Source organism: Meleagris gallopavo, chromosome 1, assembly GCF_905368555.1.
Source record: "Meleagris gallopavo chromosome 1, MGAL_WU_HG_1.1, whole genome shotgun sequence".
NCBI classification, from domain to species: domain Eukaryota; kingdom Metazoa; phylum Chordata; class Aves; order Galliformes; family Phasianidae; genus Meleagris; species Meleagris gallopavo.
The window spans coordinates 186,342,098-186,359,233 of record NC_139404.1 but is presented as its reverse complement, the minus strand read 5'-3'; the positions used below and the strand labels follow the sequence as shown (position 1 = coordinate 186,359,233).

The following is a 17,136-nucleotide window of genomic DNA, read 5'->3' as shown; positions in this document are numbered from 1 at the left end:
GTGTCAATTGATGAAAGAGTCAACGTGAGCCTACAATGTGCACTTGCAGCCCAGTAGGTCAACTGTATCCTGGGTTGCATCAAGAGAAGTGTGACCAGCAGGATGAAGGTGGTGATTCAGTTTCACTGGTGAAAATGCACAGCTAATGCTGGTGACCATATTGAAAAACAGTGTTCTGTAGCTGAAAATTTGCTCTATCAAACAGTGGTACTGTGCTCTTCGACACTTGTGGATGCAAGTTTCCAAGTAATTACATATGAAGCATTACTTTTGGAGCAATTTGCTGGGAAGATATGGTCTCGCACCAATAGGAGGCTTCCTGGGAGGAGTGCAACTGAGGTCCATAGTGTGCTCAGCCCAGAGCAGAGCAGGCTGAGGGGAGGCCTGATGGCGGCTGCAGCTCCTCACAGGGAGTGGAGGGCAGCGCTGAGCTCTGCTCTGTGTGACAGCGACAGGGCCGAGGGAACGGCATGGAGCTGTGACAGGGGAAGGGCAGCTGGGGGTGAGGGAAAGGGTCTGCACCAGAGGGTGATGGACATGGAACAGCCTGCCAAGGGCAATGGGCACAGCCCCGAGCTGCCGGAGCTCAGGGAGCGTTGGGACAGTGCTCTCAGACATTGGGTTTGGTTTTGGATGGTGCTATGTGGATCTAGGAGTTGCACTCAGTGATTCTTGTGGGCCCATTCCCGCTTGGGATATTATATGGTTCTATGATCTGGCCCTACTAGGCCATATCTGTCAGCCAAGCTTCACACAACTCCTCACTCAGCCACTGTACACCCTGTACCCAGCACGGACTGTTCACAAACTTCACAGAGACACCACAGGACATCCCAGCACGTTGGGCCCACAAACAGCCAGCACTGCAAGCTGGGCCACATGCCAGGGCTGCAGCTGACCTGTCTGCAGAACCACCCCTGCCCCCGAGGATTCTGTAGCCTAACTCACACTGCAGAGGGCTGCAGGGACCCCAAAGCTTTAAGCAAACCCAGATCTCAGATGTTCCCTCCCCCCTCCCCCCCCATTCGCTTTCCCAGACACTGATGCACTCAGGTGCAGATGCTCCCAGCAGTGAGGCTCCTCCCAGCACTCCCAGGACAGCACACCCCCCCCCCGATTTGCAACTCCCTAGCTTTGCCATCCACCTCTCCAGTTTGCAGCCCCTTTCACTTGATTGCAACCCCCTCCTTATTTGCAACCCCTCCATCTATTTGTGATCCCCCTCCCCAGTGTGCAACTCCCCATCGGTTTGCAATGCCCCCCACCCCTCCGATTTGCAACTCCCCCATCTATCTGCAATTCTCCTCCTCAGTCTGCAACCCTTCTACCCTATTATTTACAACCTCTCTTCGGTTTGCAACGCCCCCATCGGTTTGCAATACCCCCGATCCATCCTTATTCGCAACGCCCATCTATTTCCAATTCCCACTCCCCAGTTTGCCACCTTCCACCGTTTTGCAGTCGCCCATTTTGCAGCAACTCCATCCCCTCGGTGGTTTGCAAGCTTTCACCTATGTACAGTTCCCTTACCCCAACATCCATTTAAACTCCCCCTCCCCCATCAATAAATCAATTCTTGACCCATCCCCAGAGTTTGCGATCCCCCTCCTTAGCTTACTAACTTCCCACACCCCGCCGCCGTCGGTTCCCAACCCGCCTCCAAGCTCAACAGCCACCAGCCCTACCCCCGCCCCCCGGCGCCGCGGATTGGCTGCGGGGCTCACGCGAGCCCGGCTGGGAATGGGGGGGGGGAAGCGGCCGCGGTTGCCCGCGAGTAACCCCGCCGCCGGTAGCGCCCCGCGCGACCTTTCTCCCGCATCGGCGGTGACGCGGCGGGCGCGCGCGCGCGCGCGGTCCTCCCCCCCCCCCACCTCCCTTCATCCGCTCGCGCGCGGCAAGATGGCGGCGCTGAGCAAATCCATCCCCCACAACTGCTACGAGATCGGGCACACCTGGCACCCGCGCTGCTCCGTCGCCGTCCTGCATGTGACGCAGGGTGCTCTGGCCGAATCCCTCCGCATCTACGGCACTCTGTACCTGGTGGGTGGTGGTCGGGGTGGGCGGGGGAAGCTTGGGTTACGGGGGAAGGGGGGAGGAGAAGGTGTTTGGGAAGGGTGTGAGGGTGAGGGGTGTCACGGTGGGCTCTGTGGGGTGAGAGGTGTGAGGGTGAAGGGCATAGCGGAGCGTTCTGGGGAGGAGATGGCGTGGGGTGGTGGTAATAACCGCTGTGGGATGGTGAGCTGGGTGAGGAGGAGGACGCTGGGTGTGCTATTTTCAGCATTTCCTGGAGTGGTCAGGCTTGAAATAGAGAACAACAGTGTGCCCAGCAGGTTAGTGTTATGTCTTTGGAAGCAGTAAGTGTACCACGTGTGTGGTGCTGTTGGTGGCACCTTGGGGATGGAATCGTGGTTAATCAGTGCCTTAGGATCAAAGAGGTTCCACTGCCTGGTGGCTGAAGGAATATATTAAGGCTTAGAGGAGCTGAAGTAGTCAGAGAGTATCCTACAGGTGAGGTATTTTGGTTTGAGCGTGCAATTAGGCTCAGTTATATCATCTCCATTGTGGCTGGCTTGTGTCCAGCAAGTTAGGGTGTAGGTAGAGGAGTTGGCATCTGTTTGCATCCATATGAGTAAACATATCCTGAAAGCTGATCTAAGCTGAAAGCGCTGCAGGTATTTTGCTGTCCCCACCTCCGCGTTCTGGCTCTAACGGTGCTCACAGGGCTGAGCAGTGAGCTGGCTACAAGTGGAATCTGAAGCAAAGTAAAACAAGTCACTGAGTCATAGAATCATAAAATAGCACAGGTTGGAAAAGACCTTAAAGATCATGGAGTCCAACCACAACCTAACCGTACTACCCTAACTCTAACAGCCCTCTGCTAAATCATGTCCCTGTGCACCACATCCAAACGGTTTTTAAACAAATCCAGGGATGGTAACTCAACCACCTCCCTGGGCAGCTTATTCCAGTGCTTATCAACTCTTTACTAAAAGAAGTTTTTCCTGATATCCAACCTAAACCTCTCCTTTCTCCTGCTCTGTGCCAATGCTGGTGTTGTAAAGATATCAAGACATAAAATAGAAGGCAAAGAGTGGAACCACTGCAGTCCTGGCGTTTTACTTTAAGCTCCCATTTGTGAGAGCATCAAATGACATGCTAAGGAAACTTAATGGCTGTTTGGTAGTACTGTGGTCTTAAATAGTTGTCATGTCTGGCCGTCAGTGTTTTCAGGCTGAACTGGCACAAACAGAAGTTGCCACTGTTTATGTGAGTGTAAGCTGGGCTGGAACAGGAAGCCAATACCAAGAACATGTCCTCTTCTCCACCTCCCCACCTTACTTCAGGAATTTTTCCTCCGAGTCAATTTCCTGAAGCAGTTTGCCATGCAGGGGAATGAGTACTTGTAAGCAGCAGAGAACAGACCTGAATTTAGCTATGTAGTGGTTATCCATCCAGTGGTTATCCAGGCAGGCTAAAGATAAAGCAGCTTAAAGAGCTCTGTAGTTAAATCAAAGTTCTCCAGCAGCCAAACCTGATAAGTAGGTTCCTGCTCGTACCTATGTTACATTTCCTGCAACAGTGGGTTTGGAGAAAAGCTCTCCTAAACCTCAGTTGTTCTAAAATCTTGTTGCTACCTAAAGAGAGAGGAAAAATTTGCCTTCCTTTGCTCACAGATGTGTAAATGTACTGTATGGTCTTGGACTTCGAATCTGCTCAAGAAGAGCTATGATAATTCATTCACTAACCCAAAAGAGGTTTGTCTCCTGCCTGTAGCTAGGCTGAATTTTCAGCTGCATTAATGAGTTGAATTGGCTACTTAGGAGGGTTTTGATGAGCACCAGAACCAGCAGCAGGTGAAAACTGAAAGGGTGCAGTAGGGACTGTGGAGGGTGAAGGAGAAGCCTTGCACATTAAGTAGCTTGGCAGGAAAAGAGCACTGCTGAATTAAGAGTCATCCCTGAAGTAATTCTTTGTTGGGCTTAAAGCTGTATTTGAAAACCTTCTATTTGTAAGTGAAATATCGTGGTTGCACAGCACAAACATTCTGTCCTACATTTAGATTCACGTGGTAGTGTGAATTCAAATTGCTTTATCTTTGTAGTCCTGTCAGTGGATGTTCGGAGTGTTACTGGTACTGCTTAGTCCCAGTCTAACAGCACAGCATCAAGAAGTTCCAGTTCTGTTCTGCTTGTTTGTTCCTTCTGTTGCCACATGTAAATAACTAAGGCAAGCAGATGAAAGAGTTTGCTCTCAAAAGCTTGTGTGGAAATGAATCAGTATGAATGGATGAGAAGACATTGCCAGAGGTCGTTCTGGGAGAGAAGGACATGTAGTTAGGGACAGTTACAGTCCAGAGTCCAAACTCATAACATCTACACCCTACATCTCTTAAAAGTTTGGGTGCTCTTCTGTTGTTGAGAGACTGATGGAACCTAATTTACGTGATACTGCTGTTTGATGTGTAACTTTCAGTGCATAGCTAGGAGGAGTTTGCTTCAAAATGCTGCTGTTCAGTGGTGGTTGTTGTTGTTCTTGTTAGTATATAACAGAGCTTCTGTATTTTTACTTGGCAAAATAATCTTTAGATCATACTTTGACCAAGGTTGTTTTCACCTTAGTTACTAGTTGATTGCTTTAGCAGAAGAAGATTTTGTATCTAAATGGAAATGTCCCTCTCTGAGAGTATACTTAGTAACCATAAAGTAATTTGTAGATGTAGCCAGCGATCGAGTGGTCCTTTATTTGTTTTCTAGGTGCTTGGGTCAGCATGAAAAGCTTTAGTAATAGGGAGGGTGTTTGAGGGAAAGGCAAAAAGAAGGGAAGATTCTCCCTCTCTGGGAGGGTTGATATGAGCTAAGGCTCAACGGGTGTTAATCTGGCAAGGGATGTCAAGGTCTGCAGGAAGGGCTGCTTCAAATGCATCAGTAGCAAAGGGAATATTAGGGAAAATGGGTCCTGCTGCTGCAGGGGGTCGGCCCTCTGGTGATGAACGATGCAGGGAAGGTAGGTGGAGTGTTATTTGAAATATTTGTATTGCTTCACTACAACCTCAAAAATGGTTTTGGTGTTCTAAAGAAGATTCCATAATGTACTCAAGTAATTCATTATCACTGATAAGCTATGTATGTGTTTCACAACGTGCAGTTAATTGTACTGCCATTAAAATAAATGGGAGTTGAGTTGTATGAGAATTTTGTTTAAGAGAATTCTGTGGTGAAAGCATGTAAGAGCTGCTGTTGTGTGTTATGGTTCTTTACATTCTTGGTTAGAATGCTGTAATACCTCTGAGTTGACAGAGTTTATGCTTTTCATTTTCAACACTTGAACTTTTTTAGGGTTGTTTCTACGAGGAAAGTGATGCTAAAATAGTTTTCCATGTGTTGTTCTTGTTAATTTTTTCTTTTCTTTAACAATTATTTATGCAAAGGAAGTATTCGTAATTGTGGTGATGTTTTTTAGGGGCTGAGTAGTTGGATAAGTTCTGTACACTACGTTTTCAGGACATCTGAGTGAGCACTGCTGCTCCAAGTACTGTGGATTTGGCCACTCTCCAGAAGAGATCAGAAGACAATGTGGGTTTATGTTGTGTGTAGGGTTGCAGTTTGTGTGTGTAAACACTGCTGCTTACCTGTCTCTTTACCTATCTATCCATCAGCAACGCACCTACAGAACCATTTGTGTCTGTATCATTCTTTAATTAATGAAGGCTTAGCTATTATTTATATCAGTTCTTCATTAAGTGATAGTATCCTTTAGGAGAATGGATTCATACACTGCACAGTAATGTGGTATTTGGGTGGAGATGTACATCTGGCTGGTGGCTTTGTTTGGTTGGAAGCACCCATGTAACTTGTAGAACCTTTTAGATCCAGAGATACCTGAATGCCTGAGCAACCTGAAATACCTTCTTGAAAAATGTCAGCCATGTCCAACTGCTCCTTATGTGTCTGAACTTTGGCTCAAATGGAGCCACGTTTGGATATAAAGGTCACTTTTAAACACCTTGATGGGTTGATGTGAGCTGCAGATTCCTCTGGAATGGTATTTCGTTCATGCAAAAAGTCTAAGTCATCAAGTCCTGAGTTCATAGGTGATATTTTGACATTTTATTATGCGTTCAGAGTTAAGTTAATTTTTATTTTTTGAGCCACTAATCCTCTGAAACATCATGAAAATAACCGGTGAGGCTTTAGGATTAGAGACCACTTGAGTCAGGCTGCTGTGTGCAGACAGAATGAGAGGGTAAGAAGGTGGCAACCTGAAGAATTCAGAGGTTATGATGGGTATTTGGTCTCGCTAACATTTTGGATATAAAGTGGCTGGCAGGAATGCTTGTTTTGTAATTAAGACTGCTTGTATTTCACAAGTGAAGCGTTCCTTTGTGTAGCTCTTCTGAGAGCTTTGCTTTCTTTGGATCATAGGATCATAGAATGGCTTGGGTGGAAAAGGATCTCAAAGATCATGTAGTTTCAACCTCTGCCACGGGCAGAGTCACCAACCACCAGACCAGGCTGCCCAGAGCCACATCCAGCCTGGATGTACAGCTCCAAATTCAACCAATTGATTGTAGCAGCTGCTCTCAGTTGTGATCTTGTATTTTAGGAGCTCATGCCTTTCCCAAAAAAGAGAGATGCCTTCCATGTGTTGGCTGAAAAACAGGATGTCCAGGTGAACTTTTAGGGGAACTCTTTAGATCCAAGCTTTACTTAGCCTGTACAATATAAACCTGCATCTTCTGTAAGCTGTCCTGATCAGCTGGCCAGGATGTGATGTTTCTCTTCAGTCCTTATTTTGAACCATTGAATCACTAAGGTTGGAAAAGACCACTAAGATCATCCAGTCCAACCACTGACCCATCTCCACCATGCGCACTAACCATGTCCCTCAGTGCTACATCTCTATATTATGTGAACATTTTCAGGGATATTAACTCCATCACCTCCCTGGGCAGCCTGCTCCAATACCTCCCTGCTCTTTCTGAGCTGAATTTTTTCCCTAATATCCAACCTGAACCTCCACTGTTGCTACTTGAGGCCATTACTACTATGCTGTGCAACAGAAGAGAAACTTAGTAACTCCAGAAGAGTAAGATGTAACAGGTACTGAACTTCATTGATTCGTAACTCGCCAGGAAGGTTCTGAAGCCTTGTTGTCAGTAGTTACAGCATTTATTGAGGCTCCCAGATGAAAGTAGGTAAGGGAAAAAGTTAAAAATTGCTCCAATCTTAAAAAACAAACAAACAAAAAATCAACAAAGCAACCACCTATAAATATAGACTTGTTTTAAACTGTCTGCCTTGATCTTCTAAGGAAATTTTGCTAAAGACCTTCATCATGAGTTGGTATGCTTTACCTCCAAGTCTCCTTAAGATTAGATAAAGAAAAAAAAAAATAATAAATTGGAGATGTAACATTGTGTGTTCAAAATTGAAGAATTCAGGCTTTTCCCAGAAATTAGGATTAGGAGAAGAAAATGAGGTCATGATTAGAATGGCCTGGGTTGAAAAGGACTACAAAGATCATCCAGTTTCAACCCCCTGCTATGTGCAGGGTCACCAACCACCAGAGCAGGCTGCCCAGAGCCACATCCAGCCTGACCTTGAATGCCTCCAGGGATGGGGCATCCACAGCCTCCTTGGGCAACCTGTTCCAGTGTGTCACCACCCTCTGAGTGAAAAACTTCCCCCTAATATCTAACCTAAACCTTCCATGTCTCAGTTTAAAACCATTCCCCCTTGTCCTATCACTATCCACCCCCGTAAACAGCCGTTCCCCCTCCTGTTTACATGCTCCCTTCAATTATTGGATGGCCACAATGAGTCTCCTCAGAGCCTTCTATTCTCCAAGCTAGACAATCCCAGTTCCTTCAACCTTTCCTCATAGGAGAGGTGCTCCAGCCCTCTGATCGTCTTAGTGCTCTCCTCTGGACCTGCTCCAAGAGCTCTGTTAGCTTGTATCAGGCTGGGGAGAAGGATGAAGGGTCCAGCTGTGAGTGGCTGCATTATCAGGTCTGAGTTGTCTTGGCCTTGGTTCCCATTGATTTCACGTGGGAAGCCTGCCATTCATTACACGTGTCAGAGCAAAGTCCTCTGTTTCCTGAGGGGTTGAATGTTTTTCACATGTGTTGTTTGATGGTGCATGTTCCAGTAGTTGGAAATGTTTAATCAATAATATGAAATGGTGTAACCAGATGTGATAGTAACATTTCCTTTCATAAGGTAAAAATGGTTTGATCTCTACTTTGCAGTAAAGCTAATTCTTCTGACTTCTTGCTTGTGAGATGGCAGAGTTGTTTTTGTCCTTCCCCTTATCATTCTCCTGACCTGGCCATCCATCCCTGCTTAATTTAAGCCAGGCTCCCTCCTTCCTTTTACAGCCTGATGTGTAATTTTCCTGACTGTACCTACACCCTATGGGATAGGGCCACAGCCCAGCCTTAGGGCAGCTGGTGCCCATCGGCCCTGCCTCTCTCCAACCCTGCTTCACGTGTGATATCTCATAGGGAGAGCTGTTTGGATTCATCCTGAGCCAAGCCTGGAGTTAGCAAGCACCAAACAGATGCTGCTTTATCAGTCCATATAGGCACAGACATCCGTGTTGTTTGTGCTGTGTATGATTGTGTATTTGGACGTAGGGTGGGGAGCTTCAGAAGGCTGTTAGTGTTACCCTGTAACATGCTTCTGCCTATTGGGATGAGGCCCATCAAGAAATGGGATTTGTTTATGGCATGACCTGATGCTGTAATCACGCTGTGCTGGGATATCTGATCATCTCAGTTCTGCACTGTGTTCTGAGGGACCTGCAGGTCAGTGCGTTCTTGCTTTCAGGTTCTTCTGGAAGCCATTTTAATTATGACTAAAATTAGTTTAAATGTTACTAAAGAAAGAGCCTGGTTGCAACATCTTCATTCCAGGCTGTGATCATTCCAGTCTGTTCAGGCAGCTTTTAGGACAGACTAGTAACATTCTTTCATAAAAGTAAAATAAACCAAAACAGTCTTCTGGTGAGATGCTTATTTCAGTGGGGAAAAGTCCAAGCATTTCAAAAGAATCAGCAAAGGAATTCAGCTGCACCGAGGAGTTGAAGCTCAAAGGTACAAGGATGGCGTGGAGCCTGTGCTGCAGCGATAGTGAGAGGTCCCAGCCTTGACAGAGCAATGAGCTCAGCACAGGCACTGCGAAGCAGCAAACCTGGCAAAGGGACTTCAAGCAGGTATACATCTATTCTCTGAGATATGAGACTGATGCCAGAACTGAAGGTATTCTAGATGTTCAGAGAGTACGTGAATTCTCCTGTTCATTTCTATTTTTTTACTTGGATGTAAATGTGCGAAGATTAAAACAAATCAAAATACAACAAAGCAACCCACACCCCTAATGCTAATCCTTGTACAACATCTCTCAAGGCACAGAGGAAGGAAGTTGGAGGGCAGAGCAGGGGAACAGTCTTCCTTGAGGTACTGCAGGAGCTGACTTATGAAATTATGAAGCCTCACTTTTTTTTTATCTGTGAAATCAGGGTGGTACCAGCTAATTGAGGAACACGAGATCTGGATGTTTAAGAGGAGTCACTAGGAACAAATTGCTGGTTTAGACAACAGTGTATTTCGAAACACAAATGTTACGTGAGGGCATTTTGAGATTAAGTCATTCCAAAGTGCTTAAAAATAATTTTTAAAGCAAGGGAAAAATGCTCTTAGAAAATTCATACAGAATTGTGAAAATGTAGAATGTTAAGCACATGTGTATTAATTAATATATTCAAATATAGCTTTGAAACAAATCTGACATCTGTCTTTGTGTGGTATGAGACATTTTCTTAACTGGTTTAAATGCTGAGGGTTGCTTTGCTTTCAGTTTTCTCCAGAAGTCCTTAAGGTGGTGAATCAGGAAGGTGCCGAGCTCTGCTCAGGGGACCTGATGATAGGATGTGTAGAAATGGCACAGAGTTGCAATGGGGAAAGTCAATCTGGGCATTAAGAAAAATGTCTTTATCGTAAGGGTGAGCTGGCACTGGAACAGGGTTGCTGGAGAGGTGGTTGATGTCAGTGCTCAAGAAACATAACACAATGCCCTCAGTAATGTGGTTTCGCCCTGAAGAGATTGAGCAGTGGGGCTGGATCATCTCTAATGGTCCATTCCCATAACTTGTGCTGTGAGAGTTTTCCTAGCTTGTTAATGATTTGCTACATATATATTATATAAACCATCTGCACAGCATTATTGGTAGTCTCTAAATTTGCATTTTACGTGTGCCTATGCATGCTAGATAGCCACTTTGATACAAGTCATGGAGCTCTGTGCCTGGAGACGTGGCTAGGTATCTCAATATTTCTGTAGTTGTTCTTGTTTTGTTTTTTTTTTTTTAATAAAGTTTGTTATACTGTGCTCAATTTTAGTGGTGCTTGTGAAGGAATGAGATGGAAACTGAAAAAAGCATAATCATTTCTATCAGTCAGTGTTATATGCTGGGCAAAGGTCATAGAGTCATAGAGTGACCTGGGTTGAAAAGGACCATAGTGATCATCTAGTTTCAGCCCCCCTGCTATATGCAGGGTTGCCAACCATCAGCCCAGGCTGCCCAGAGCCACATTCAGTCTGGCCTTGAATGCCACCAGGGATGGGGCATCCTGCTCACTAAGGTTTGATGGAGGGGGTTGCATTCTTAAACATTAAGTTTGTGCAAACTTTTAAAAAAAAAAAAGAAAAAGTGGCTTGAAGGAGATAAACGAATAATGCTGTACTCACACAGCAGAGCTGGTGCAATTTCTGTGTTTGTAGCCTACCACAGAATCCATCAATGTATGTATGTCGATCAGCACATGCATTGAGTCAAGCTGGTGCTGCCTGTAGTTCATGGAATCATAGAATTTCTCAGGTTGGAAAAGACCTTGAAGATCATCAAGTCCAACCACAACCTAACCGTACTACTCTAACAACCCTCCACAAAGTCGTGACCCTGAGCACCACGTCCAAATGGTTTTTAAATGCGTTCAGGGATGGTGACTCAACTTATTCAGCTGATGACGTGCATAGTATCAAACTAATTGTCTTATTTGGGACCAGGAATGTTTTCCCTGGAAGTCAGCCTGACAGGTCTGGTTCTGCCCCAGCCTTCTTTCAGCACATGGCTGTAGGGCAGAAGTGGCACACGACAGGAATGAGGGTGTATTTCATCACACTGACTTGTTAGCACTGTGTGGGTGTTACTTATCTTACTGTGAATACACAGGTTTAGTTGTCTGAGGTCTGAAGTGCTGTGATCAAAATTTCAGCCAGATTTCCATATGCTTCCTATTTCTTATCTGGAAATATCTGTATTTTCTGTGGACTGTGTTGATCTGAAAGGAGATCAAGAGCCATAGTATATGGATGCGAAAAGGGAAATTGGGTTCTCTGGACATCTTTCCTGTGACAGTGCATGGCTTGTTTTAAATTCCTTTTTGCTCTTGGTTGTTGGTGCATCTAGAAGAATGTTTCTTGTAGGGGACTGAGACAGATGAGATTCACTGGTGGGCTACTTTAGAAGCTGAGAGTGCAAAACTGTTGGAAAACCTGAGCTGTGTATCCCATCTCTAGAGCTGTGCCAGCAGCCAGCCCAGCTGTTAGTAAGGGCCCTGGGCAGTGAGTGCTGTTCGATGCTTACACACCCAGATAGGACTGCATCTGCAGGCTCTCCTACCATGTGAAGTTTCTCTTGTAGCATAAGAACACTTAAGTTGTGCTGAGAAGGCAATGCCAGTTTTGGCATCTGAGTTTCCTTTATTATTTTCCAGGTATCTCTGAATTCTATAAATTAAATTAGAAGAAATTATGTTCTGCCATGACACAAATGCTAAGTTCTTACTTGGACTGGAATTTTCTTGATGAATAAAGAAATCTTTAATACTAAGTACTTCGAACTTGAGTATTCTTCATCTTCAGAACAAATCTGCTTGAGAAAGTGCAATTACCTAACAGGTGCTTCATGTGAATAACATCCATACTGGTTTATATAGTAGAGATTGATAGAACATCAGCTATATGGTGAGCATTGGTTTTATTAGGTCTTCTGTTCCCTTTATAATCTCCTCCTTAGAGAGATGTGTATGCTGGGTAATATTGTGATTTTACAGCTTTGTCTTTAAATGGATGACATGCAGCATGTGGGCAGATGAGAAGCACAAGCTGCCTTGTGCCTGCTAGTCAGAAAGCAGCACAGTCAAGGTTATTTGTTAGCATCTGTGAAACCATTCCACACTCTTACTGATATTTTTCAGAAGAAAAAAAGAAAAGGTGAAACTGTATTGCAAAGGGTTATCTTGTTATCTTTTTTGTTCCATGAAATCATGATCTTGTAGTGCTATGAGGGATGCATTCTTCCATGCCCTGGATTGCAGGTAAACTGTGGTTAGGAGGAGAGGTGGGGGCACAAGCAGTGTGAAATCGAAGGGAAGGAATATGGGGTCTGGGTTTCATGCAGTGGCAAACATTCATGGCATTATCTAATACAGCTTTGCTCCACTCGTGTTGCGGACATGCCGTGCTTTCTTACTAATACTGGAAATCTGCAGTGTTTTGTGAGCATTGAAGAATTTTTCTGCTGCTCTGTCTCAAAAAGAGAAGAATGTAGCTGAGAAACTATGGAGAGAAGAGAAGAGAACTGGGAGGCAGGGAGTGCTTTGGGTCACTCTTGGATATGTGGTAGTGAACAATTGACTCAGAATTGCAGTCCTTCATTCTTATAGTGAGTAACATCCCAAACTTTATCTGTCACTGCTAAGGTCATGATGCAGACCTCCCTTAGGTACCCAAGTAAAGGAGTTTGAGGATTCATCTACTCTTATATAGGATTTCAGAATTGAGTTGGAAGGGACCTAAAAGCCCACCCAACCCCTTCCATGGGATGGTTGCTCCCCACCAACTCAAGCTGCCCAGGCCCCATCCAACCTGGCCTTGAACGCCTCCAGTGCTGGGGCATCACAACTCTCTCTGGGCAGCAGTGCCAGGGCCTCACTGCCCCCTGAGTGTAAAATTTATTCCTAACTTCTAACCTAAATTTCCCCTCTTTTAGTTTAAAACTGTGCCCTGTTGTCATATTACTAACAGACGATGTGAAAAATAAGTCTCTCTCCTGTATTGGACTGCAATGAGGTTTCTTCCCATAGTTCTGGAGATCTGTGAGCGTGTTTTCAATGAGACAGCTGTTTCCTGGATCTGAATCTGCAGGGTGCCTCATTTAGCACTGGTTGCCATATAGCCTTGTGCTCCATCTGTTAGCACTCTCTTCATGGGCATTAAAGCTTGCCAAGGAGGTAGCTACTGGGTTTCCTGATAGCCCTTTCCTTCCATGCTGGTATCTGTTGCTACTATCTGGTGTTAAGCCTTGAGCAGAGCATTTGTTACAAAGCATTTGGCCTTTGAACTCCCAACTCACCCGAATGGGGTTTATCCCAATGGGAATCAAGAAATGCCATGGGCTGACATGGTTCAGAATCTCTCTTGCCTATTTCAACTGTAAGAATACTTTTTGTAACTGTGAAGAGCTGGAAGGGAGTACAAGGTAGAGTCTGGATGCATCACTGGTGTTCATCCCACGTAATCACACCATTGGGGTGGAGGAAAGGGGAGGAACTTGCTGTGTAACTTGCTTTTGTCAGATTTTGGCTGTACGTGGAATTTAGCTTAGTTGATGTCTTTAAAGCACTGTGGAAATGATGAGCATTATCTGTTTTTGATGTGCATACCTCAAGCCACGTTGCTTTTACATGTGTAGCCCCTTCAGTTACCATAAGCAGTGTTTCCTCAGCCTGACCTGTGTGGTGGTGTTCCTGGTTCTTTTCTGCCTTTCATTTAGGAGTTGAGTAGTAAAGAGAAGGGAAAGTATAAAACTTATTGGAGAAGCTACAGAGTTAACCATTAGCTTTTGATTTGACATTGCTTTATAACAATAGCAATATTTTCTTTTTGTATATTTAAAAAGAAATATAAAAGTATAAAATGCTTGTTCAGAGGAAACAAGACTTCACACTTCAGCTCAAAGGTTGTGTTCTTTAAAAAGAAAAAAATTCTTCTGTTCCAAATGTTCACAACCTTTGTACAGTAGACTGGAAATAGCTGAGGAGGTGGCAACAAGTAATCTGGTGTTTAGACTGCATTAAGACTTTGCTGCAACAAAAAGATTATCTGGATTGCATTGTTGCCTAATCCATTATGGCTTAAGCAGTCTTGACATGTGAGGCAGTGGTGTGTTAATCTATTTTCAGAAGTCTGTTTGTACGTATATTTCTCCTTAATCCAACCTTTGTTTTGGGCACTTATTTTGGCTCTCTTATGGTTAGTTCCAGCAGAATCATAGAATCACAAGTTTGGAAGGGACCTGCAAGATCATCTAGTCCAACTGTCCTCCTATTACTCTTGCTCCCACAAGCCATATCTCGTAGGTTCTCATCCAGATAAAAGCCTCATCCTATCTCTGTATCTAAAACACCTTGCTATTCAGTGCGAGTGGGCAGGTTTTGAGAAGAACAGTTCCTTCTCCCGTATCTTTGAACTGAGAAACCAAGTCCTCAAGAGGTGTTATTGACCAACAGGCTGCCTGTTGTTCTCATCAGCACTTGTAGTTTCAAGTTCTTTCTGTCTGCAGCTTTTCCGATTGTAAGCATTGGTTGAAAGCTCCTACTGGTTTTGAGAGTCCTTGAGAAACCAGTGCAGATGAACGTTATAATGCTATTAAAAACAAAAATCTGTCTGTCAGTGCACCCAAATTCTAAGTTCATGGAACCATGGGGATTTGGAGGCCACGTGGTCCCAGCCTCGTGCTCAAGGCAGGACAAGTTAGATAGGTGTTTTTGGGGCATTTCCTGGTCTGAGCTTTGGAGGATCTCTGGTGTTGGAGAGTCCACAACCTCTTAGGGCAGTCCGTTCAGCTACTTCAAAGTATAATATTTTTTATCCTGTCTAATCTGAGTTTCCAGTATTTGAATTGTCTGTTGGCTCTCAACTGTGCTCCTCTGAGAACAGCCTGGCTTCTTGTTCTAATAGTTGCAAGATTTCAGTGGACAAGAAGGATTTTGAGGATGTGTTATGTTTGAGCCTTCAGCTAACAGTTCTTCATAACATAAATTCAACTGACCAAGCAGAGCACTTATTTTTTCAGATCCAACCTGTTTTCTACTTCAGGCATACATAACATAATGTTTACACATAGCTTTTCTATAAAATTTCTCAAGAATGTGTTCTTCTTTTAGCAAATAGTGAAACATTTTTGGAGGACTTGGAGTTGTTTGGTAGGAGCAGAAACCTTTAGAAATGCATCAGCACTTTGTAGACACAGTGTAGGGCCCATATCTGGATTGCTTAGTGGTATGCTGGCCTTTGTTATGAGGTACTCCAGTTGTCTGAAAGGCAGATCTTTGTGAGTTTATTACATCTTAAAGTTCTGCTATCTGGCAAACAACCTTTCTGACTATTGTGGCCAATGGTAACAAGGTAGTAAAGCCTCTCCCATAGTTTCCACTTAGGCTTATGTGGCGTATTTCCTAGTATAAATACTGTAATATCTGGAACAAGATCAAAGGAAATCTTTGCGGTATTGTTCATAAAACCAGCAAATTTAAGGAGATTTGATTTACTACTTAAATGGGCATATTTCATTTTACTTTTTTCTTTTTTCTTTACAATGTGCAAGAAAGAACCTAATTGAATTAAAGTTTGTCCTCCCTTTTTTCTTCCTCCTCCCTCAGATTGCAGCTATTCTCAGGAAACGAAAACTTGACTATTATTTGCACAAACTGCTACCTGAGATCTTGCAATCAACTTCCTTTCTGACAGCAAATGGGACCTTGTATATTGCTTGCTTTTGCATTCTAAGGTTGGTATACTGTCCTAAAAGTTAAATGTAACAGAAAAGCCATTGAATGTAACTTCTTAGCTTATAGAATAATTTATCTTTTTAAAAAAAAACAACAAACAACCACACAATTTGTAATGGGTAGGAGTAAGACAGTAACAGCTGTGCTTTCTGATTTTTGCAGTTGACTGTGCACAATATGCACTTTCTTTTTTTTTTTTTTTTTCCCCTTGCTTGTGTAAATGTTTTTAAAATCAGCAAACAAGGCAATATATTCACATGGTTTCCTTTTCCATTTGTTACTGATTCCAAATGCATGGGTGCAGGAAATGCAGGTTGATTGTAAGGGTTATCTAAGGAGGTCTGATTTTTCTCTCCTGATTGAATTCAAGCAGACTTTTCAAACAGTGGGTCACAAGATTATCAGAAAAATTATGCTTTCCAATGTAACTGCTGTTCTTTGAAGAGCAAGCCTGTCTTTGGTGATGATTTGGTGATCAGTGTAGTATATATGAATTGCAACTGGAATTGAAATTGACAAGATTACTTTCTAGGATTGTTAAAGGGGAATGGTTTCTTATCTTCTAGAAATTAGTAAATCATATAGTTAAAGTATGTTGGGGGGGGAAAAAAGGGATAAATAAACAGTTTTCCTAATTGGGAGAAGTTGCCAGTAATGTTCCTGCTATGTTACTTGTTCTATATATAGCTACAGCATCTGGAAAAAAGAATTTAGTGTGAGATTATGCAAGATTACTTATGATAAGAAAATCAAAACTTATAGTCAGCCATTTCAGAAAAATATCTTGAATTTTGGGGGAAAAATATGAAGCTTGATAGAGAAAAGTGCGAAGTAATCAACTGGAAGGAAGAAAGCAATTCTATCCTATTCACACAGTGATGGGATTTAAACTGGGGACTAAATTAATCAAGGAGATGCTTGGGAGTCATCGAGGATAGGTTCTGTGAGCAAGTCAGCTGAACAAATTGAATATGATCAAAACAAGTCTTATGAAGAGAGAAACTGGGAACAAACCAATGAGCACTATTAAATACATGATATTTTTAAAAACTATGTGCTGTATACCTTTATGAAGAACTACTTCTGAGCTCCTAATGTTGATAAATCAATCACTTGGGTTTTGCTTAGTATTAAGTTGTCTTGCAGCTTAAGCCGTGTAAGCTTCCTACTCTAATCTAATGGGAGGATGACAGGATGGAGAGGTGCAATTGCAACTTCACTGCTTTTTTGTTACTACTTCATGTGAGGTGGTTGTTTTATTTAAAGTATTTGTTTGAACTCCT

General features: G+C 43.6%; 1 protein-coding gene across 3 annotated transcripts in view; it reads left to right on the top strand.

Moving 5' to 3' along the window:
* The first annotated feature begins 1,688 nt into the window (after positions 1-1,688).
* Positions 1,689-17,136, top strand: part of TMEM135 (transmembrane protein 135) — a 166,869-nt gene continuing 151,421 nt past the window's right edge. The window contains exons 1-2 of one of the 3 annotated variants that reach the window (XM_085216410.1): positions 1,690-2,040; positions 15,725-15,852. In XM_085216410.1, coding sequence (XP_085072536.1) covers positions 1,741-2,040; positions 15,725-15,852 — 428 coding nt within the window. In that variant the 5' untranslated portion in view covers positions 1,690-1,740. Of the gene's footprint in view, positions 2,041-15,724; positions 15,853-17,136 lie in introns of all 3 variants that reach the window. The other 2 variants (XM_085216409.1, XM_085216411.1) reach the window with 2 other exon arrangements.